The sequence below is a fragment of the Panthera pardus genome, unplaced genomic scaffold (genome assembly GCF_024362965.1).
Source record: "Panthera pardus isolate Hobbes unplaced genomic scaffold, ASM2436296v1 HiC_scaffold_21, whole genome shotgun sequence".
Classification (NCBI taxonomy): Eukaryota; Metazoa; Chordata; class Mammalia; order Carnivora; family Felidae; genus Panthera; species Panthera pardus.
The window spans coordinates 13,549,147-13,574,513 of NW_026526777.1; the positions used below are offsets into that span (position 1 = coordinate 13,549,147).

The window sequence follows — 25,367 nt, forward strand, 5'->3', positions numbered from 1 at the left end:
CTCACCGCATAAGTTAAACATGAGAATTTCCGCCCCAGTAAGTCTCTCACACAAAAATAACCTAACACTTAAGATAAATCTAAACCATTATATATGTATTACTCAGCATATAAAGGGCCGTAATATAAAAGTAAAGATTTGGTGTGCTCCTTAAATCTTACTAACCAGAAGATCTAAAAATGAAATCATCACCCTGAATCAGAAATACTGTATCACTTTAAATGTCAGTACACGGGTTTTCTCAATAGCTCACCCAAACCAATACCCCAAATCCACCCCCTGCTGCAAACACACACACACACAGGTCTAAGAAGTTGGAAAGCTGAAACATACTGACTTCAAGGAGTTCATTTTTAATTATGAAGAGCACTGTATTTCTAGAAACTAGTGAAACTGGAACAAAACACCAATGTCCAGACCAGCGTGTAAAACTTACAATGTCCTGGCAAATTGTGCCATCTCGCTGATCAATAAGGAACACTTCTTTTCACAAACGTTTTGAGCAACAATGCTTAAAAGTATACACAGTCCGAAAACCTAATTTTCACAAAGTTTTCATGAAAAGGAAAAACACCAAGTTGGTAATAGTAAAAGTCTTCTGGATTTCTTACAAATTTTAGCTTTATAAATGTCCAACTCAGAGAGCATGAGGTATTTTTCTAGGAAAAATACGACGACGGTATATGCGTTTCCTCTACAGCCTATGTGTCGGAGTCGCTTCCAGACCCCGGTCTGCTGTTATCCGCGCCATCGCTTTCTTTGTCCCAGTCTTTCATGGACGCTCCCATCATGAAATCATCTCGTAGGATTGTCCATCCAGGGCCCTCTTCTGATTTCCCTTCAGTCTGAAGGCAATTACAGAACCAAAATATCAAAAGGCAATTTAATTATAAGGAAATAATAAAACCCAAGCTACAAAACAAACTTATCAACACTTACTTTTACAATAGGAATGAAAACAAGACAAATTATAGACTGATTTAATTTATATACTACAATATATGCATAAATATGTAATAGAGCTATACGTTAGTATTTTAACCCCATAAAGGAACAATGAAAGCAAAATAATTTTTTTGCAGGGGGAGGGAATATAGTAAAATCTAGGTTTATTGCCAATTTTTTAAAATCTGGCAATCAAAACCAACAAATATTACTTAACATTCAGTGACTATTAGAAAAATGTTGGCAAATTATTTTAAAACAAACAGAAATTTAACAAAGGCTTCTAACCCCCCAAAACAAGAAATAAAAGGAAAAGTAACTTGGTTCTGTGCTAGATTTTTATAGATGTTATCTCATTTAACACTTGATAAAAATTTGAACCAAATGTTCTTTATTTAAGTTATGATCTCATTGCCTGACCTAATTATGTAATCAAAAGACTAATCACATGCTAAAATGATAAATAACTGAAGCAGGCAATAAACATAATAGGTAGTCAATTCATTTTACTTATTTACAGGATTTACGTACAACTGTATGACGGCCTAAGAATTACAGCCTTTCATTTCATGGTACAACAGTACCACCTTGTGGTATTAATTAAGTAATACAATATATGCGGAACTCAAGCTCTGGGATTTCTTTCCTTCATTCCACAAACATTTACTGAAAACTGTGTATCAAGCACTGTTCTTCATGTTGGAAATACACTGATGAACAAAACAAAGTCCCTGTCTTCCTGGAGCTAACAGTCTATGCCTTTCTATTTATACCATTTACAAAAATACACAATGTTGGAAAAACCTCCCTAAACATGTAAGAACCCAGGATATTTGGTTAGAAAATAGTGTTATCTTTATTGGGGCTATGCAATTTTTAAGAGAAAAGATATTAAAGACATTTTCTAGGTTACAAGAGACTACTTATCTAATTCTGAAGCTACCTTTTATTTTAAAAACCATAGCCCTGAAACAGTCACTCCATTTGGGGGGGGGGGGGGGGGAAGAAAGAAAAGGACACTATTACAAACCAGAAAACATGTCCTACTGGATTACTCGTGTCTTCCTGGGATCAAAGAATCAAGCAGAGCTTGTACCCAAATATAATGGGAAGACTGGAGAGCATATAAACAAATGTGAGCAAAAATTTCAGAATTGACTTAGTATGTCAAAAGGCATCCTTGTACTATAATTTAACCAACGTAAAGAACAAAAAATATCTGTGCTGGTTAAAAACCAACAGTAAAACAGTTCTAAAGGCTCTCCTGCCACACCCATAGGGGAGCAATCAAGTAAGAAGGAAATCTGTAACTCTCCTCATGGAGTATGCTAACACCTTCCCATCCCTCGTTTCTACAATATCAAACCTACTTTCCTAAAACTATTTTTGCTTCTGTTAGATTAAGTTACTTAACCGGAAAAAAGGCTATTTTTATTTTCTTTGCTTCAACTGAAGTTTTGTTTGCTAATCTCCTCACCTTAATTACGAGAAAGAGCTGTTCCCATGAAGGGACCCACTTTGACACAACAATTAAAACACCTCCCTGCCAAATTAATCATTCAGTTTTCAAGTAAATTCTAAAAAATGTATGCTTCCTGGTATAGCCACATGCAAGTTACTGACTAGTAAAGACTTACCCTGACGTTGACGTTCGTGTTTACGTATAAATATGCAATCTCAACGGTAAGCTTCCATGTTCAGACAAATGCACCCAACATGCTATCAACATGTTACCAACCAGAAGGCAGATCTCACATGACTGAGCTCAATCCAGACTGTTCCTACATGAGAGCTCATCCTGACAGCCAACTTCTGCTGGACTGAGTTACTCTTCTACCAGGCGGTGCAACTAAAGCTCTTAGCACCTGAAGAAATGAGGGAGGCAGGAAGGGTGGGAAGGGACAAAGCCTCAAACCCGTAGTTCAGAAAGAAAGAAACAATAGTGGACCAAAGGAAAGGACTCCTTAATTAAAATGTTGAGACCATGCTTGTCTTGAAAGACAATTATGTGAACATGTATTTTAGGCAAGGAGAACAACAACAATAAATTCAAAGCATCTCTCAATTGATCAATTTGAAAAATAACAATGAAGTAAAGCTTTACTGGGGAATTCTGGCGGTACTGTTTTGTTTTTTAAGCATTCAGTATCATCTATATCAGTAATTTTCCAAGTGTGGTCCCCAGACCAGCAGCATTAGCATCAGTATCACTCGTTAGAAATTGAAAACCTCAGACCCCACTCCAAGTCTACTGACTCAGAAACTAGAGGTTGGAGCCTGCAGTCTCTTTCATAAGCCATCCGGTGCTTCTGACACTTGCTAAAGTCTGAGAATCACCAGTCTATAAAGAACAAATATTTCTTAGTGAGTTTCACTCACTGCTACAAAACCAAGTACACTTTATAGCTAGAGAGAAAAGATTTTAAGTTTTGGAAATCCAATGTTAGACACATCACTGGATATTTTATAAATTGCCATCATTCAAGATTTCATATTACAGTTGTATTTTTATTCTGTGAAGCAAAAATATGGAGAGGAAAAAAAAAAACCAGACAATAGAAAACTCAGTATAAACAAGTACGGGTTAATACATTTTAAAAACAGACTTTTTCCTATAGTATCTGTCATGATGGCAGTTCAAGAAAGAAAACTCTGTCTTAAAAACAAAAGGATAACCCTTTACTCTCTATGCCTACACTTGCTAAAGAAATACACAGCAAGAAAAAAGGCAGGGGGGGCACATAAGGGGATAGTTTAAACAGAAACAACCAGTCTTGCTCAACTGCAAAACTCAATAAAACAACAGAAGAGTGATTTGTTGTTTTGAAGATATAATCCACAAGGAGAAGGTCCAAATAGACAACAGCAACACAATTTTAGAAGGTGGAAGCAAGACGGGACTACCCCGGCAAACCCAAGAAAGCTGACTCCTAACACTGCAATTGTCAAGCTGCAACCAACCCAGTTTACACTGTAGGATCTTCAAAAACCAACCAACCAACCAACAAAACCCCCAGGAACTGGCATTGACTGGATACTTTTGGAAGTGAGGGTAGGAATGGAAGGATCAAAATAAAAAGAACTGGGCAAACGTGATGTTGAGAGGAATCAGATCTCTGGATCTCCTCCCAGTCTCACACAAGCTTGGTGGAAGACTGTTCAACCTCTGGAGAGGTCACAGGTGGGCACAGATGAAGGCACATGTACATACCAGAAACAGGGGATTCAGTTATATCCCCTGCCCCCCAATAATGAGTCCCAGCCCCCTTCTCACATTGGGCTCCTGAAATACTGGGAGGCAGACCCTTTCCTTCAGACAGAAGATCAGGAAGGCTCTAGAGAAAATCTAGCCAGTTGCTAATAAATAATCGAGAGAATGTTATACTAAAGTTCATGTCACATGGGTAACACCCACATGGTTCAGAACTTCAATCGCCTCTGGGAGTATTTGTTCTAATCACGAATAGACATTTTAGGATTATCAGAAAGAAAACAGAGTATAACAAACACAAATGTTTCGAAAGCAACTTGTAGGAAAGCAACACTGTTCAGAGAGAAGAAAGTTTAGGGGAAAATACCATTAATATCCTCAAAGTTAGGAGATTACAGTGCACCCACAAAACAAAAGTAGTTTGCTATTTAAAAAGAAACATTAACAGAATAACAAAGACCTTGAAATTAAAAATGTGATGGAAGAAATAAAAAATGAATACAAGGGTGAGAAGATAAAAGTGAGGAAAATAGTGTAAAAAGAAAAAAAGTAGTGGAAAACAGGAGGATGAGTTCAGGGGGTTCAACATACAAAATAACAATTATACAGAAAGAATGCCAAAAAGGAGGGGAGGAAAATCAATGAAACACTTCCAGAAAAATTTCCCAAAAGTAAAGGACACACATTTCCAGAACGAAAAGAGCCTTCCTGAAGGTCCAAAATACAAAAGAAAAACCAAGCCACATCAAGGTCATCTGTAAAATTTCAGAATTATAGATACTAAAAGAATATCCTATAAGCTTTCAGAAGGAAAACAAGTCACATACTTAGAGATGATCAGGAATCAAAATAGATACAGATCTTCCTATAGCAATCCTGGATGCAGGAAAGAGACAAATTCTTTCAAAATGCTGAAGGAAAATAAATCCCAATTTAAAATTTGATACCTAGATACATTGTTATTCAAGTATGAGGACAGAACAGAGGTACTTTCAGACATACAAGTTACCCAAAAGTTTACTTCTAGTAGTTCTCAGGAAACTACTGAGAATGTCCTCCACAAAAAGGTGGGGTAAACCAAGAAGAGAAAGACACAGGATAGAAAAACTAGGAGATCCAACACAGGAAGGAGAAGAGAAACTGCAGGATGAGAGAAAATGGAGACTCCAGAATGGTAACTAAGCATCAGGCAGACAATCTGGAGCATGACCATCATTTTAACCTGACAAAAACATGGAGGATATGCTTTATCAAAACAGTGGGAGTAAACCAAGAAAGAAGAAGGAATGAGATCCAGGAAATATGGAATCCAATCCAGAAAACTCCAAGGATCACAAAAAACTTAAGTCCCAGGATGACAACTGTGAAGCAGCCTCAGAGCGCAATCAGCCCAGAGAAAGAACGGAAGACTCCAGGAGAGAATATCTCAAAGAAAATAATTAAAATAGATGTATTACCTGAGGTAAATGGATTATGAAAACCTAAACTAAGAAAGTTACATACCAAGACCAAGACAATAATTAACTTCAGGAAAAAACAGAAAAGAAACGAGTTAAGAACAGAGATGTGTATTCAATGCAATTCCAAGCAAAATTGCACCGAGCATTCTTCTTGAAGCTAGAACAAGCAATCCTAAAATTTGTATGGAATCACAAAAGACCCCGAATAGCCAAAGTAATTTTGAAGAAGACCAAAGTGGAAGGCATCACAATCCCAGACGTTAGCCTCTACTACAAAGCTGTAATCAAGATAGTATGGTATTGGCACAAAAACAGACACATAGACCAATGGAATGGAATAGAGACTCCAGAACTGGACCCACAAAAGTATGGCCAACTAATCTTTGACAAAGCAGGAAAGAATATCCAATGGAAAAAAGACATTCTCTTTAACAAATGGTGCTGGGAGAACTGGACAGCAACATGCAGAATGAAACTAGACCACTTTCTTACACCATTCACAAAAATAAACTCAAAATGGATGAAGGACCTGAATGTGAGACAGGAAACCATCAAAACCCTAGAGGAGAAAGCAGGAAAAAACCTCTCTGACCTCAGCTGCAGCAATTTCTTACTTGACACAAAGGCAAGGGAATTAAAAGCAAAAATGAACTATTGGGACCTCATGAAGATAAAAACCTGCACTGCAAAGGAAACAATCAGCAAAACTAAAAGGCAACCCGATGGAATGGGAAAAGATATTTGCAAATGACATATCAGACAAGGGGCTAGTTTCCAAAATCTATAAAGAACTCACCAAAGTCCACACCCGAAAAACAAATAATCCAGTGAAGAAATGGGCAGAACACATGATAAAGAAGACATCCAGATGGCCAACAGGCACATGAAAAGATGCTCAACGTCACTCCTCATCAGGGAAATACAAATCAAAACCACAATGAGATATCACCTCACGCCAGTCAGAGTGGCTAAAATGAACAAATCAGGAGACTACAGATGCTGGAGAGGATGTGGAGAAACGGGAACCCTCTTGCACTGTTGGTGGGAATGCAAATTGGTGCAGCCACTCTGGAAAACAGTGTGGAGGTTCCTCAAAAAATTAAAAATAGATCTACCCTAATGACCCAGCAACAGCACTACTAGGAATTTACCCAAGGGATATAGGAGTGCTGACGCATAGGGGCACCTGTACCCCAATGTTTATAGCAGCACTTTCAACAATAGCCAAATTATGGAAGGAGCCTAAATGTCCATCAACTGATGAATGGATAAAGAAATTATGGTTTATATACACAATGGAATACTATGTGGCAACGAGAAAGAATGAAATATGGCCTTTTGTAGCAACATGGATGGAACTGGAGAGTGTTATGCTAAGTGAAATAAGTCATACAGAGAAAGACAGATACCATATGGTTTCACTCTTATGTGGATCCTGAGAAACTTAACAGAAGACCATTGGGGAGGGGAAGGGAAAAAAAAAAGAGAGAGAGAGGGAAGGAGCCAAACCATAAGAGACTCTTAAAAACTGAGAATAAACTGAGGGTTGATTGAGGGTGGGAGGGAGGGGAGGGTTAGGAGGGCACCTATTGGGAGGAGCACTGGGTGTTGTATGGAAACCAATTTGACAATAAATTTCATATTAAAAAAAAAAAAAAAAGAATACAGAGATGTGTAAAAGCCAATATAACAGCTAAAGGAGTAACAAGTGGTTGCCCTAGGGTAGGAGTCGTAGAAAGTAGGCAGAAGGAGGCAGAAAACTGTTTTATAATAAATAACCCTTTTGGCAAAATGAGGCCTTTTAAACCACATGGATAAGTAAAAATTAATTTAAACAGAAAAAAACAGGACAGCAAGAAAGGAGAAAACGAACTATCCCTCAATCATTTTCACAAATAGAAGTTTTACAAGCCTCCGCTAAGATCTTTCCCAAAAATCTCCCCTAAGGCACCCTCTGGTTTTATTAACCATATGATTCTGTTTTCCTTTCCAACTTTTTCAAATGAAAAAAAAATATATTAAAAACATGAATTATACTAGGAAGCTATTATATGCCGGACAGCTTACATAATATTGCCTTTTTTCTAAGTCTCTTAAGATTCCTAGCCAGACAGCGATTGTCTTTCTCACATCTTCTATAAGGAAGTTAAGGCTCAAAGAAGTGAAGCAACTTACTCAAGTTCAGTTAATAAATGGCTGAGTCAATACTCAAACCAAAATCCAGGATTCCAAGTCCAAGCTCTTTCTGTAATGCTATACTGCTCTACAACTTAATTGATAACAGCTCTCTATATTACCATATCACCTGTTATAACCTATACATTACATAGTAGAATAAGTACTAAAATACACTGAAAATGCCATCTATAAAAGTCAAAACTTGGGAAAATTATCTTACACAATAGATTTACATACTGTCAATTTACTTTTTTTTTTCCATAAAGATGATCTGCCATTAAGTATAAAAAATTCCTGAATATCTAGAGCATCCACAAAGAAAAGATGCATCAGAGATAAATATAAGAAAATAAGGACACCAAGGGAAATCCTGTATGTGTCATTCATTGGAAAAACTTGCCTAAAGTGATTTGTAAGTAGATTTCATTATGTGTTAAGACGACATGAGAATTAGGTTTTTCGTTTGTTTTTGGGTTTTTTGCTTATAAAACAGAGGTAGAGGTAATCTGATGCATTATTTTCACACCAGGAACGAAAACCAAAGAGTTCTGGATTTGAATCACAGTGAACTATTGATTACAACACTGAAAATCAGAGGGTTTAGACATCTAGGACTTGAAAGAAATTAAAGATAATTCCCTTAACCTTGGTATATAGTGCATATCTATATGTATTCACTATACTATATATATTCACTACATATATATGTATATATTTACTATCATCAGATGGACATTGTATTAACATTAAACATGTAGACTGGAAGGATCAAAATTTAGCAGCTTGTAAAGCCTGTCAGTGTTGCTGCAGGCAGTACTAATTCAATAACCAAAAGCAACCTACGAGATAACTCTCTGGGCCTACATCAACTGAAAAGGAGAACTGATTAAATGCAAAAACTTAATGAAAACCACATGATACAAGGAAACAAAATAGTCCCTTCTCTCATTGGCCTGGTTTTATACAAATATTTAATCAAGATCATACAGAAGCAGTCTGTGTCAATTTTGATGATGACAACCCTTAAAAACGTTAATCAGCTTCCATTTCAAGGTTCAAACATACATTGGCAGCTAATGAAAAGAAAACTGAAAACAGAGGTTTGGAATTATTCATTAGTCTAATACCAAATAATTAAGAGCTTAACCTCATTTCAATTTTGAAGGGGAAAATTAAAGTCAAATCCTAAAACAATAAACAGTATAATCACATCTATATTTAGCAATCAGCAATAGTTGTGATTTCATTGCTTTCCCTGAGAAGAAAGTTCAGTTTTCATTTTAATTTAGTTTCACCTAAATTAAAAAAGGTTCTTAACACACTGGCTAAATTCACCTTAATACCTTTGTTGTTACAAATTTTCTGTAAGCTGTTTATAGCTGTAGTTAGTAATCTCCTGATTACTGACTACCACTTATCCAAAAGTTCTGCTGGAGAAATGAAGGATATATGGGAGATCCCTGACACGAAAGATATACTCTGGCAGAAATTAACAAAAGTGAAATACAGCCCCAAATGTTTATAATTTGAATAAGGACATCAATGATTTTCTCATCATGTCAGATATTAAAACATCCCACTAACCATAAAGGATTGGAAATTTCATCATGAAGCATTAAAATTTTCAATCTAGAATGTGTAACAGTTCTAGTGGAGTCAAGCTTACAGGGAAGATCCCATATCCGTACACACTCAACTTTTCTCTGATTCTCAAAGAATTTTTTATAAGCAATTTCTAATTGTCTTGACCAATTTGTGCCTTCTTCATTCCTTCACAAACTTATTTTAATTCGCCTTAACTATATTACTAGAATGGTATTCCAGGCAACAAGCCCATTTGTGCTTTGTTTTTGTTAGCTATTATATAGCTTCCAGGTTCTTGTACAGTTTACAAATTTAAACAGGTCACTAATAAAATCCAAGCAAACTAGAAAAGATCAAGATGCTAAAACTATGTCACCTTTAGGTATAGTCCAAGCACATGTTAAATGTATAAAGTTCTCTAAGAAAACCTAATTCTGTGTAGCTTGCCAAGAATTCAGGACTCCTATTCCTTAAAAAAAAAAAAGTTTCTTTGATGCAGTTTTTTTTTTTCATTGTGCTGCATTCTTTTTTATTTTAACTTCATTTGCTGCCCTTGGTTTTCCTATGTACGCAATACATATGCCTTTGCTCAAAGTGATTCTATTTGGTGGCTTCTATTCTAAATTGCTATCTAAACACCTCACTTCAGAGTTAAATCTGAGAAAACATCCATGCAATGGAGCTTCTCCTCATTGTTTATAATATCTTAAGAATTGTTAAGTTGAAGTTGACTAAACTGCCAGGAAGACAAATGTTTAACACCTCAAGGAGCCTTTTTGACACAAGTGCTCTATGTATTTTTAGACTCAGTTAGGAGCTTGAAACATTCAGAATACACTCTGCCGATTAGTCTCTTAAAGCCCATTCTTTTACCAGCTATACTACATAGTACATAGATGAGAATTCAGATTTATAAACTAATTAGGAAAGCCTAGTATTCATCTAGAAAACAGACACTGATGTTTTAATATCATAAATTTGTTAAAAGGTTTAAGTGAGAAAACACTGTAAAAGTTCTTTGTAAAACTATGAAATATAAATAAAAGTAAGTAATATCTAGTAGAAATATGCACACTCCCAATCTACCTACTGAAATCAACAAAAGATTTAAAAATATATGGACAGTCCTCACTCAAACTCCCGGAAAAGCATGTGATTCTGGGTCTGTAATCTAAGAGCTTATTGTCCCAGAAACCAAGAAAGTATGCCAAGAAAAATGAGGTCATGTCAGAACGGCACAAGAAGCTAGTTTGCACTGGTTCTCATTGTTACATTTGTGAATTTAAACATCAAAAGACGCATAATGATACTAAAATACTGAAAAACTAGACACTCATTCTTATGTCTGTGATATTAAACAAAGGCAAAGAAAAAAGGTGGGGGCGGGGAGAAGGTTCACTTGCTTCTACTGGAGATGACAGTTAAGCCAACACCTTACTCTGGAAAGCAATAATTAAAAGGAAAGGAACATTAACCCTCATCTTTTGGAACTTAAAACATATTCCTAAAAAAGTAAGTAGAAATAAATGAGAAAATCACCATTCTGCAAATTCCAGTAACATACCTGTTTTAAGCAGGGGTCATCACTTGGCGCTAAACGACAAAAGATAGATGGGGAAAGGTATATTTGCTCCTTTCATATTATTCATCCCCAGAAACTACTCTCTAACTGTAGAGGGGAAAATGCACCTTTAATAAGGAAAAATTTATTACCACTTGAACCAAATGAAACAGGACAATCACTAATATGGGACATTCTGATAATCTGGCTCCTGATGTGACAGCATACTAACTATACATTTAAGTATCACACCTATGAAACAGTTATGCCAAAAAAAGTTTAACTTAAATCCTGACCTTTGGTCCTAACTTTCCACTTACAGTGAAAGGGCACAGAGGAGAAAGCTGAAAGACATGATGTGACAGACAGATTTAGAACCTGGATTCCTTGTTCAAGACACCTGGTTTAGTTATAAATGAAACTTCTGAATTGTATGATATATGAATTTTATCCCAATAAAGCTGTGAAAAAGAGAGAATTTCTAGGATAGTATGGGTATTACCTTCCAATAATCACCCCAAACAAAAACTAGACGGGGATAAAGACAGGCAGATAGCTCTATAAAACAAACACACAGACAAGTGTCAACAAATTTAGAACCTCGTGAGAGAAATACTGGTCTTTCCTTACTTTCTTCCTGTTTGAAAATTTCCATAAAGTAATAGGGGGGAAAAAAGATTCTAAAATTTCTATTAGGCAAACAGTGATTAAATACAGAATGCATTTGATACCCAGTAAATTTTAATTAATTCCTTGATAAAAGAATAGAAAGTCAAGTCTAACAGTAAACTTATGAAGAATTCCTTAAACGAGTTTAATGAGTTTGTTTTATAATTCTGAAATGTTCTACCGTGGTAATATTTTTATCTTCCTTAACAATTCAGTTAAGCGTCTGACTTCAGCTCAGGTCACCATCTCACAGTTCAAGAGTTTGAGCCCCGCATGTTAGGCTCTGTGCTGACAGCCTGGAGCCTAGAACCTGCTTCAGAGTCTGTGTCTCCCCTCTTTCTGCCTCTCCCCTGCTCAAATTGGTTTTTTTTTAACCTATCAGTCTGCATGTGCTGCTACCCATCCAACAAAGGGGATGTGAGACCCAGGGAAAAAAACAGACTGCAAACCATCTCTCCCATCATCCTCCTTCTGGGCTGGGGCTGGGGCTGGGGCGGGGGTGGGGGAGGGACCATGTTGCTCACTAGCCAGACCCATCTCTTCTAGCTCATTCAGGTGAGAGAGGGGAGGACACAGTTTTCAGTTCTGCTTCTAAACAGAAGTATCTCAAATCTTCTTAAGTGGCAGGCACAAATGACTGAAATGATTCTGGGGCAATACAGACAAAGTTTTAATCCAGATTCTACCAATTACTATCAATGTGACCTGGGGCAAGTCACTTAATATTTCTGATTTGGGGTTTCTCACCTCTAAAATGAGAATTCCAGTACTTCTTCAAATGGTAATTATATAAAAACCACTTTCAGTACCTGGAACAAAACAAACACTAACAACCCCCTCCTGGTCCCTCTACCACCTTTCCTACTTAGTAATGCCCCTAATCATCACATATATGAACAGAATCCCCAACTAGGGACATGTGTAATCTTCTAATGATGTTCACAGTGTTCACAAAGATGAGAGCCTTCAAATACCATAGGACGAAAACACCCGTTTAGAAACCAAACTTTCCTTGGCGAGAAAAATCTTGTCAGTAACAGAGTTAGCTTAAGCATAGCTTAAAATGTGGAAGAAAAAGTAGACAAATTTCTAGGTCCTCAAAACCAAGTTTTATTGTTTTGTAAGAATTATACATTACTAGAGTAGATACACTTAAAATGAGAGAGAACTTTCCAAATCTAAACATAATTTTTATTAAATTATTGGATAATCCAAAAATTCATAAGCAGTAACAGTTTCTTTTCAAATTGGTTTCCAACTGAAATTCATTTTTGACTACTATCTGTTAGGAAAAATAAGAAGTAAATACAAGGAACACAAAATTTAAAGAAAGACTGTCAGCATTTATTTAAGCACTGTTCTAAGCACTTTACCTATACTAACTCAGTTGACTCTCTGTTATCTCTAGGAGATGTTTACTACTACTAGAATGATTATCTTAAACACACAAGAAACCTGAGGCATGGTTTGGGTAAGTAATGCATACACAGTAAATGGCAGACCAAAGGGTTTCAACCCAGGCAGTCAGGTTCCAGGCCTTTGCTACCATCTAATTCGTCACGCATCCCCATAAACATTCTCAGCTGCCTACAACTCAAAACAAAAAAACAAAACAAACAAAAAAGCCGAATCAAACCCTAAAACAAAAACCCCCAACAAACCCATAGATGATTTTCAGCAAGAAACAGCAAAATATTCTTTAGATTTTTAAAAATGCACCATCTAAGGGTAAGCATGTAGCATAAGACTCACCATGCACAGGACAATTAAAAATTAAAAAAAGCTTCAACCTCGCCGATGCAAATCCTAAACAAGCATCCACTTCAACTTCAAATAGAACATTTCTTAAAACAGGGCCAGGAGACATATGGCACCGTTAGTAATTTTTACTTTAATGGTAACTAAAGATTTCTGCACAAGCTACGTAATTAGTTCTTTTCTTCCCTCATACCCATACATCCCCCGTGTGAACATGCTGCTCGTACCACTGTGCCAAACATAAGTTCGCTTTGATTACAACTGCTGTCCAAATCTGAAACCACACTACGTTCAAGCTAAACAGCCTATTTTAAAAGGAGTTGAGAAACTGGCTTTAAGCTGTTCCCATCAACAGCAATATGTACAATCATGCTCATTCTCATTTCAAACTCTGGAGTCTCTCTTTTGTCTAAACTCTCATCTATTTAGGCATTTTCAGTAAACAAACATGAAGCTGAATTATTTACAAAGTTAGCATTCCACACATTCCAGCCGGGGCTGCTTTCATGTGCAAGTAAAACACTGTTGCCGTGTGATGCGGGGGCAATTTAAGGGCAGCATCCTTCTCTATCAGCTTGCCTGCCTTCCATTCCCCCAAGAAATTAAATCCTAAAAACTTCTGGGGGACCACCTAGGGAGCTGGTGAGGGGTCCCTCCATTCCTAGGTTTCTTACTTCAAAAGCAGGAATTTAGTAGGTCTCTGAACCAGTTTTAACAGAATACAGCAGTGCAGAGTCTAGGTCTAAGTTACTAAGATTCCAAAGAAGCCAGGTACTTGAAAAGTATTCCCATCACTAATTACCTAGCTATGAAGGCAATGTGACTGCCATTAATGACAAATGTATGACAGACACAGCCCCCAAACTTACCTCTGTGTTTGACATGTCAAGTGTTCGTATCACAAAAATCAGGAAAAAAAAAAAAAAAGAACAAAAACAAAACCTTTTCTCCCCCAGTAATTTTTTCTCCAAGGGACTTTTTTATAGAAATTTGTTGTCCAGCCATCACAAAGAAAATTACATTTTAACAAAAAACTAGCTAACATTTTCCCTTACTATAACAAAAATTATTGTCGTGGCTTCATCATAAACATAGGTGAACGTGATATATTGGCAACTTCGAATAAATGAAAACCACACAAGTGTGTAATTCAAGAGTTTGAGTCCCATATAGTCAGCCAATGCTTTCCTGTAACAGCAGCCAATATATTATTCTTTTAAGATTCACAGACTTAAAATTAATCATATACATAGTTGCTTCAGGCCCACCTTTAAGGAAATAGACCCTTAAATTCTAAGAAATTTGACTAAATTTAGTCAACTTTTCAAGAAACGAGCAAAAGGAATAACCACAAATTTGGAGAGTATGTGGAAAAAAAAATAACAGCTCCAGATTATTAAAATCTTGACTATTCAATATATTGGGAAAGCACAACACTCTAGATAGGTACGTGTTCTGAATGCAGGAAGGAAAGAGATATTCCCTAAGGGATTAAAACTTAAAGTTTCAATGAAAACCTTTCTTATACAAAATGTAAATTTTGTTGCTTCCTTAAACAGAGCGTCCTCAATACAATCTTTTTAAAAACCACTCAGGGTCAAAATCAAGGAATCAGTCAATGTGCCTTCTCACATGTTGGTATGTGGCTGACATGGGGTTTCATTTATTTGGTTCAAGAGTGGGATCTTTAGGTCCTGGATTATAGAACTCTCTCCAAATAACTGACAATTCTTTAAACCTAAAACATTTAAACCTAATCATGTGAAAAACTCTCTAAAGTACAGTAGGCATCTTCCCTGACTAGGTAAACGGGTTCAGTTGTTCTTAAAATTTCAGGGCCCTAGAGAGACATACCGGACTCATGAATTTCTGCAACGAGGGGCCTCAAGGTCCATTGCTATTCTGGCTGTCTGCTCCTCTGTGCTCATGTTTCCTGCACTAAGCCAGCGCTCTCCCTACACTTCCTGTTTTTAACCTGCTCTTTAGGGTCATTCTTCTCATTCTGACTACATACAACCTGGAGCAGACTTGGTCCCATAAAAGTCTTCAGCTCTAGAGGGGAGGGTGGGAGGGGAATGGGTGAAACTGGAGGTGGGATTAAAAAGCCCACTTCTCGTGACGAGCACCGTGTGATGTATGGAAGTGCTGATTCGCTCTATTGTACATGGAAAGCTAACAGAATACTGTATGTTAACTACACTGGCATTTAAAATACAATAAAGTAAATAAATAAAGGCTTCATCTCTCAAACATGTTCCACCTTTTATAGTTTTGATTTTGTGAAGCAGTCACCACTTTTGAATCTCCCAAGGCATAAACCTCATGGTCCTCACAACTGTCCCCAATCAGGTCAGTCCCAAATCAAGTCAACCTATTCCTCGAAACTACCTCTCCAACCTGGCTCCTCTCTTCCGCCAACCCCCACCTCACTACACCTTAGTTCAGGTCTCCCTCTTGCTTTATGGCAACAGCCAGCCACCGGCTGGTCTTCTGACAGTCTTTCCACCCTTCAGCCTTCTCTTCCTTACAAAGAATCAAATCCGATCAGGTTGCTTACTGATGAAAATTTACAGCTGGCTCCCAAATCCCTACGGAATAAAGTCCAAATTCCCTAACAGAAGACAGAAGACTTAAAAATCTGACCCCAACCTACTTCTTCAGAATCCCTTTTTCGGGTTCCCACCCATCAGCAAACACCCTGCACTTCCAACCTCTATGAAAGAAAAAAAGAGGAAAGAATGGAAATTATAAAGGATGTGAAAAATTGGAGAACTGGTAGGCTTTCTTCCCCCATAGTAGCACGATGACTGCCAGTTGCTTTTCCTTGGATTACTACTGCTGAAAATGTCTATTCATTATGACTTCATTCTTTGACACTTATTTCACTTCTTTTCAATGTTTTCAAAGACGCTGTTTCAATACAGACTAGTTTCAACAGCATTGAACACTGGCTCTAATTTATGACTTTTTAAATGAAATTCTTTAGCTTACAGGCAAACATTTCAACAGAAATACCACTCACTGGTGCTTCCTTTCCTGTTATCATCAGAATTCACATCACAGAAAGGAAAATGCTTCTTCAGATACTCAAAGCAGCTTTATCTACAGACTAGTTAGTCCAATGAACAACTAGTGCCTTCGCTATGCTTGCTTCTTGACATTTTAAAATTATTTAAAAGCTAAGTGTCCTGTATTCTCTGGAAGCACATTCCTCTTGAGAGTCCTGTTTTCTGTGAACATCCTCCCATCATCATTTTTCTGACTTCCAAACCTTCTAATTTCATAAGCAACATATCACGTGTATTGCCTGGGACACTTGTTTAAACAATTTGCAAATGGCTTCTCTTCTTGCTTCCTTATAAGATGTCTGGTGGACTGATTTATCCCAAAGAACCAAACCTCCACTGAATTTAACACTCAGTACCTTACCCAAAATTTCTACCGTTTGGATAAGAATCCCTCTTTTCTTAGGTTCTCTCACTTCCACTAACAGTGTTCTTTCTCATGGCCCTATCTCAGAAAAATATACATGAAATAAAAACAAAAAACAAAAATTATCTAAGTCTCTACTATTGATTTAACAAGAATTTTTGTGACATGACATGCTAGTGAATCAAGAAAACACTGGGCATTACTGAGAAGTAGACATAGGGCGCTGAAGTCACAAACACAAGTGACTTACTTCTGCACATAAGCTTTGTAATATAAGGAATTTGAAAGAAAAAAAAATAGATGCTACATTTGTAAATGACAGAGATGTAATCTACATTTATTACATGTACATGTAAATCTACATTGATTAAAGTGATGGATATGCACTGTACAAATGGCCTGAGTTAACATAATGAAAAAGACGTGCAATTGTTATTAAGAAAAAAAAGTTAACCCTTTCATATGTAACAGAAGAAACAACTCATTTGTTTAATAGATGAAAAATACTTAGAATACTACTTACCCTAAGTTCTACTGAAGGCTTTTTGATTTACAGATATTAGCTGTTATCTCTTCTAAAATGAGCCCATCAAGTACCTTTTTGTTTTACTTTGCAGGATCCAGGCTCAGCTCCAAGAAATAAAGTATAGTAATTAAGGACTCAAATGTAATTTAATATATCAGTTTGACATCTTTTAACTTATGTCTTTTCAAACTCCCTTGCCCTAAAAATGATCTTTAAAAAGCAATTATACCTTTTTGGCCTCTAAGGAAGGCTTTCCCAGAAAGCCTTTACTCCAGAAATAATGACGGCATATAATAAAATTAAGAAAAAACAGACTTAAAAAATTCAAGGGCAACAATATTCTCCAAGTCAGCAGAATCAGAAGATTAAAAATACCTTGATAAATAGCTAACGATATGAAAGGCAGTCTTTGGAACATATAAAAAATATGCTCCTATCTAGAAATCAAAAGCCTTTGAAAAAGATTATGGTTTTCAACCATTAACAAGCAGACTTTTAACAGTTAAAGTTGTAACTCACAAAAATAATAAATATAAAAATATAAAATGAAATAAATCAAATGTAGATGTATGCTGCATAATACAAATGACCCTTCAAACAGATTTAAAGGAAGGTCACAGCTATGTGACGGTAAAGAGATGATTTACTAATTCTGCTTATCAGATTAAAAAACAAAATCAATACACTATATATATATATTTTAAATCATACCCTCTCTTTTCTTTATTTTCTAAGAAACGTTAACCACACACAGGCCAGAGCATGAATTTAGATATCTAAAGATCCTAAAAGGAATATGGGATGTTCATAAAGCTTGCCTCCAAGAAGATGCAGACCCAGAAAAATGCAGTAAATGCGCGTATCTGCTTTACATGGACATTTTCCCCTCCATAAGGTTAAAACTTTAGAAAAATGTTTATAAACAAGTAGTTTTTAAATAATCCACTTCAAAACATTAACAAATCTCTATTATCAGAGTGCCTGGGTAGCTCAGTCAGTTGAGCATCCAACTTCAGCTCGGGTCATTATCTCACAGCTCCTGAGTTCGAGCCCCACATTGAGCCCCACACTGGGCTCTGTGCTGACAGCTCAGATTCGGTGCCTGTTCAGATTCAGAGTCTCTCTCTCTCTCTGCCCCTCCCCCACTCACTGTCTCTCTCAAAAATAAAAATAAAAATTTTTAAAATTCTCTATTATCAAATATTTAAAGATTTACTGTTAGTGAAATATTTTTACAATTAATTTTTTTTGTTTACTTTTTAAAAAGTTTTTATTCTATTTTTTGACAGTGCATACGTGTGCAAGTGGAGGAGGGGCAGAAAAAGAGGGAGAGAGAACGCCAAGCAGGCTGTCAGCACAGAGCCCAACGCGGGGCTTGAACTCATGGGGCTTGAACTCACGAACTGTGAGATCATGACCCGAGCTGAAACCAAGAGTTAGATACTTAACCGACTGAGCGACCCAGGCACCCCTTAAAATTAAAGACTACCAATAATTCCATCAAAGCAACAGGAAGTTACAAGATTAACCTCTTTGCTTTTAAAATAAAAAGGAAATCTTCCAATTAAATAGCAGACACGTATTTATCTCTAATTCTTATGGAAAGCCAACTGAAATCAAAAGTATTAAAGTTATAAACAAACAAGGAAACAACACAGAAGGGGAAATAATTATAGACACAATATGCCAACAAGTTTTGGGATATAAATGAAAACTGGATAGAGTAGTGGTAACCAATTAGAAAGAAGAAAAAGCTAACGTTTAAGTGAGAAATTGGATCCATGCTTAGGAACTGGACGCGAGGGGGCAAGTGGAGGTGAGACGGTGTGATAAAAATACAAGATTGGCTGACAGTCTGTGTTAAGAAGCAGTTGGGCTTCTAAGTTCCCTCCCTGGCTGATGGAGGCTGGTGACAGACCCTAACATGGACAGGTAGTTTAGTCTCTGAAGATACTGAACCAGAAAAGTCTTGAACTCAGGAACACTGATTAACACAGGAGACTGTACTGAACAAGTCTACATACTGAATGCTGTCTGCCTTGTGGGCCACATCACCCCCATCTCTGCCTCTGTGGTTACTTTGCCTCCTCCTACTTCTGTCTGGCAAATCTCCCCTGTGCATCTCTTGTAAGGATACTTAACACTGGATTTAGAACCCACCCAGACAATTCAGAATGATCTCTTCACCTCAAGATCCTGAAGTTAATTATATCTGCAAAGACCCCTTTTCTAAATAAAGTACATTCACAGGTTCTGGGAATCAGAACATGGACTTATCATTTAAGGAGCCACCATGCCACCCACTACATATAATCAGCCAACACATCAGCCCAAGTTCTAAGTGTTTCTGAAGAATAAAATAAAGCAAAACAAAACAAAAACAAACGCACTCCTAATGTATGTTCGTATAATGGATCCAATCTCTAGTTTATATTATTATAATTCTATCCGGCTTTCTTAACATGAAACTGCTGGCTTTTTTTTGTTTTTGAACGTAAGACTTTAATGCCACAACTACGAATAACAGGACAGGGTTAAGGAACTGAAGACATAAAGCAGGTATTTCCAGATTGGTATTCTGATAGACAGCTGCCAGTGAACGCAGTTTATACATGGACTGACTCTAAATTTTAAAGATTTCCTAACATTAGGAATACAGGATGAAAAGCCTGGGTTCCGACCCATTATGCCCAGGAAAGGGACAATGAGAACTTTCACAAAAGCTCTTCTGTTAAGACTGAGAAGGGAAGGGGCATCTATTAGGAAAATGTGCAACAGCAATAGCAATGGTGCTAAGAAAAGGCAAAATATGAGAAAAAACGGAAAATCTTATTTTTTACTTAATTAATATCCTCCTTTATCCATTTCATTAATCTATTTCTAATTTCTGAATAGCATTTTGGCCCACCATTCCCACCTTTAACTTGTCTCCTTCTCTTCAACTGTTTTAAAATCCACCCATTTTGGGGCACCTGGGTGGCTCAGTCAAGCGTCTGACTCTTGATATCAGCTCAGGTGATGACCTCACAGTTTGCAGGATCGAGCCCCGCGATGGGCTCCGTGCTGATGATGTGGAGCCTGCTTGGGATTCTCTCTCTCTCTTAAAAAGCCCATCTATTTCAAGTAACTTCATAGGTTTGCTGACCTACGTCCTAAATGCATATTACAGTTAAGTCAAAACTTCTCCCACAAAAAGGGCAGTCACTGAATTTACCTCTTACTATGCCTAGTGTAACTGATAATGTGCAGTCTAGACATACTAATGTAGAATCTGTTAATCTTATTTACCTTAAGTCATCTGTCTGTCTGAATTGTAAGACTTTAAAAGATACAAGGATAGCACCAGGTACAAACAGGCACTTAGGTAAATATTTTTGATATTAATAAATGACCCTATCAGAAATACTATATTACTTTTTTTATGTTATTCACATGCAAAACCAAGCCCAATAAAAATAATGACTCTGGTGGTTTTCCCATAAAAATGAAATCACAGTGAAAGCAACATTTTAAAAATAAATGTGCCAAAGTGTTGTTAGTATGGGGTAAGAAGTTTTAGAAACAAATTATTTTGAGAGCAAAGCCACTGGTTTGACAGTGAAGTAGAATAAAAGAAAGTCAAGGGCAAAAATGCAAATGGTAAGAAAGAAGAAACAATGGCACTGGAAAGAACCCTTTATGTAGTTTCACAACTCATGGAAAAAATAATCCCAAAGCAAAACAAATGCTTCTATTAAAAATTATTTTGAAATGAACAGAAAAAAAGAAAAAAAACAAAGATCTTTCTTTTTCCGTCTTCCCGCTAGCTCTTTCTTGCTCAATGCTGCTGGGTCTTTCTCTAATTTTTAGAGTAAAATGTCCCTTGTGAGAACAAAGAAGGTTAGATTTTTTTAACTAAAAAGCATACATCCCCAAATACAGTATTCATGTGTTTATACGTAATTCTGACAAACACTTTAAAATAGCAGCACCAGTGAGCATCAGTATCATACAGATAATTAAAAAAAAATTGGGGCCCCTTAATATGCAAGAGATAAAGTTAAACGGCCTAGAAAACTTCTGTCAAAATTAGGTAAAATGGCAACTTAGTCAAATAACTTGAAAAAATACTTGAACCCCTAGGCTAGCACGAAACTCCTGAATGCCCTTCTTGCCAGAGGTTCAAATGGCAAACCAAAAGACAAGCAAACAACTTCTAACACAGACTCCGTTGCCCGATGCAACAGAAATGAAGCCATCAAGTAACCTGTACTTCGCTTTCATTGAAAAACAAAACAAACAGCCCTACCGAGAGTGCAGCACATTTCAGAACCTCTCACCTGGCACATTAAGAAGGAAACTATTGGGGCCCACAGGTGGAAAGAACTGGAGAAGCAACGTTACGGTGCCAGACGTTACCAACGGTATTTATACTCTTATCTTCCAACCGGTCAGACATCACCAAGCGGCCTCGGCACAAGGATGACTCTCCACGGTGTTCCCCAAAGCTCGTCTCCACCGTGTTCCCCAAAGCTCCGACCCTTCACATTTTGAAGTTACACACCATCACGGTTACCTCTGTGAGTGAACATCTCAAACCGAAGCCGTATCCCTCACTCAGGTTTCTATTCTCCAAAAGGCACGAAGGGCAGGGTTTCAGATACGGAGATCCCGCTCCATCTCTGACTCCCCCGGTTCCCGACCGCTAACAGCAGGGGTACGTATGTCACTTTTAACTGGCAACTTCCATACTGAATAAGTCATCATGAAGCTTAAGAATCCAAACCTTTACATCTGTAGTGTGCTTTTTCACCCCAAAACTTTAGTTTAGGAGCTAAAAGTCAGATGTACTGAATCCTACATAAAAGTCTTACCTGTTTGGCTTTCAAGTTCTTTCCACTTGAACTTTTCTCACTTGTACCTGCATCCATCCCTCTCAGAACGCTGATGAAATCTTTCTTGGAAACAGTCGATATCAATTTAGCACGTTTTCTAATTGAGCTTCCGGCTTCCTTAACCTTTTCGTCAACGTTCTTTTGATGCTTCTGAACAGCATTGAATAGCTGTACCACACCCCTACAGAACAGAAAATGACCAGAACATTAAATACAATTACACTAGAGTACAAACGTGGAGGATGAAAACAATGTATTTTTACCACTTAGGAAAGAGGCAGGCATTTAATAGGCACTCAAATGAAAACAGCTAAATCTGAAAAATGAACATACATCTCAACGAAGGAATATAAATTTCTGAACAGAGAATAAATATACGTGAATTTATAGGTGATTTTTCTTTTCAGCTTTCATCTTTCTCAATCAACTTCTGTGCAATTAGAACTAAAAATTACTTTTAACAAAACATTTATTTCTCAAAATAGAATTCTACAATAACTGAAGGCATCATTATGTGCTGGAAAGAGAGCAGCCTTCACAGTTAGCTGTCTAACCATCTGACTGTAACATCTAGAAGGTTTTCTAGATCTCAATTTGTTATATAAATGGGAAAAATTATACTCAAGTAGCTTAAAAAATATTCAGTTATATTATCTGCAATTCTTCTAATATAAAACTAATTTTAAAATCCAGTTTTAAGAAATACTTATTTAAAAAACTTTGTTCTGTAGTTAAGTTCATTCCAAGATGAATTCTGAAGGTTAGGACCTGCAGTGTCCATTACAGTAGCCATGAGCCACACAGAGCTAGTGAGCCATGAAATAGAACTGGCTAGTCCAAATTGCAATATACTCCAGGTTTACGATACACACTCAATTCTGAAGACTTAGTATGAAAAAAGAGGATTTTAAAATCTCATTAATAATTGTTTTCTACTGACTATATGATAAAATAAAAATGACTTGGCTATAATGGGTTAAATAAAATACATTACTCAAGTTAATTTCACCCCTCTCTCTTTTTTAACTGTTTTCAATGTGGCTACCAAATAATTTTAAAATATATATGTGGCTCACATTATATTTCTATTGGACAACACTGATTTAAACTATTAACATCCTTTCCAGCTCTAAAATTCTATCACTGGGAGAGGTACTCTGCCATGGACCCTGAGCATCTCTGTACATTCTTGCTAAGTTTTTCAAGGATGCAAGGCCCTGACTGTTCCTTACACAGGTCACTTCTGAGAGTTAGTTTACGGTATGCAACCTCGAGGGAAGAGGTAACATCTCCCCAAGACAAAGAGCAGGCTTGTTACCATTCACCATAAAAGCAACAGATTCCCAAGAACAGTGTTCTCCTGTAACACAACCCATCGCACACTCAAGCATCCATACACGGCACCTGTGTTGCCCCTGAGGGACAATGGTAACCAGTGGGAACGTGACGCTCTGGCCACTGCTTTGCCAACAGTCCTTCGTCTCTGACCCAAAGTCTCCTGTCTTCTGCCAGTATCCAGGAAACTAACAGGCTAGCTTATTAGCTTATAAGGAGGATAAAAATCCATAGCCTCCCAAGCAGGGCTGGGACCAAAGTGAGGGAAGTGACGTACCTAGGGTATAAAATCTAAGGAGGTACTTATTCTTGTGCACCAACCATACACTTTTCTAAATTCTTTTTATGTTATTAATTTATTTAATTCTCAGAGAAATCCTGCAGGGTGGACACAATATTCTACTGTTTTTACAAGTAAATAAACTGAGATGGAGAAAAATTAGGTAGCATGCACAAGGACACACAGATGATTAAGTTTACGGCACTGGGATCTGAACCCAGCAGTCTGGCTCTACTGTTCAAACTCTTATCTCACTGTAGAACAGTCAGATGGATTTAAAAAATGACCCAAATAATGTAGGTAACTAGAAAATTAAAAGTAATTCCGTTACATATAATTGCTATATTCTTCAAGTAGCAGCTCAAATGTTCTCTCCTCTGTGAAGTCTTCCCCACTGCCCTGACAATCTGCTGCTGTATGTTCCTAACACACAGGATATACCTCTGGTCTCAAAGAGACTAGAATTCCTACAGGTGAGTAGGCAAGGACCACCCAGCAGCCACCAGGTTCTATTTATCTTTGGACACAGAGGGCATCAAGTAAACATCTGGTGCCAATGATAAAAAATGCAGAGTGAAAGGCCTGCATAAAGCTGCTATAATGCAGAATTCCTTACGCCTCAAGTACAATGCAAGACAACAAAAACAGTCATCTAGTGCCATAAATTCAGACAATCGTCATAAGAGAAATGCATGTCTAATTACACTGTTCTCGTGACTATAAAAACAAGATGATCTCAAATTGGTTCAAACCAAATATACACTGAGGACATGATATTCTTGCCTCACGAGACCTGCAAAACCTTTGGCTGAATTCAGTATTAAGTAGGCAGGTTTTGATATAAATCACATGGCTCTGAGAAGGCAGAGCTTAAGAACCAGGTCTAGTCAGAAATGGATCACTATCAAAGCTTTAGTATACTTATTTTTTAAAGGGCAAGAACAGTCTTACCTTGTTGCAATTCTCTGAAGATTTCTCTCTGTTTCTTTGTCTTTGACAACATCTGGCTTTACTCTGCACATCATTTCCCATTCCCGCTTCTTATCGAGCTGTGTTATAAATATTGTTATGTGAAAGAATATTAGGCATTTTTGAAAGTGCAGCATACTTTGATATGATACTCTGTGAAAGGACAAAGGTAATAAATCATTCTGGCTTAGTTTGTCACAAGGACTGAAAAAACCCACATTTGGGGGGTTCAGCTCAGGGGGCCTGTGGTTAGCACTCAGCATGTCATGTGAGAAGCACAAAGTGAGTTTCCGTCAGGCTCTCTGACAGCAGGGGCCTGGAGAACTGCCAGAGCAGGGGCCTGACCGAGCCAGGCAGGACAAGGTGGGTGTGAGAGAGCCACCTACCTGACCTGCCACCACCAGATCATCGGAGGTTAAGCATCAGGCAGACCCCAAACTACCGTCTTTGGTAACCACAAGTTTAAACATTCTTTATTTTTCAGAAACTGTCTTTCTCAGTAGTCAGAATTGTTAAGAATTTGTATCAGCTTTTAAAAGCAGAGCATCATATCCATTAGTACTCTGGTCCCAGGCACCTGACGTG

The 25,367-nt window shown here is 37.2% G+C and overlaps 1 protein-coding gene across 1 annotated transcript in view; it reads right to left on the reverse strand.

Annotated features, from left to right (window-relative positions):
* Window positions 1-333: 333 nt before the first annotated feature.
* Window positions 334-25,367, reverse strand: part of RRP15 (ribosomal RNA processing 15 homolog) — a 39,395-nt gene continuing 14,361 nt past the window's right edge. Inside the window, exons 3-5 of the mRNA XM_019465643.2 lie at window positions 24,765-24,862; window positions 22,178-22,379; window positions 334-845 (exon numbers count right to left, since the gene is read on the reverse strand). Of these exons, the coding sequence (XP_019321188.2) occupies window positions 702-845; window positions 22,178-22,379; window positions 24,765-24,862 (444 nt within the window). The 3' untranslated portion in view covers window positions 334-701. The remainder of the gene's footprint in view (window positions 846-22,177; window positions 22,380-24,764; window positions 24,863-25,367) is intronic.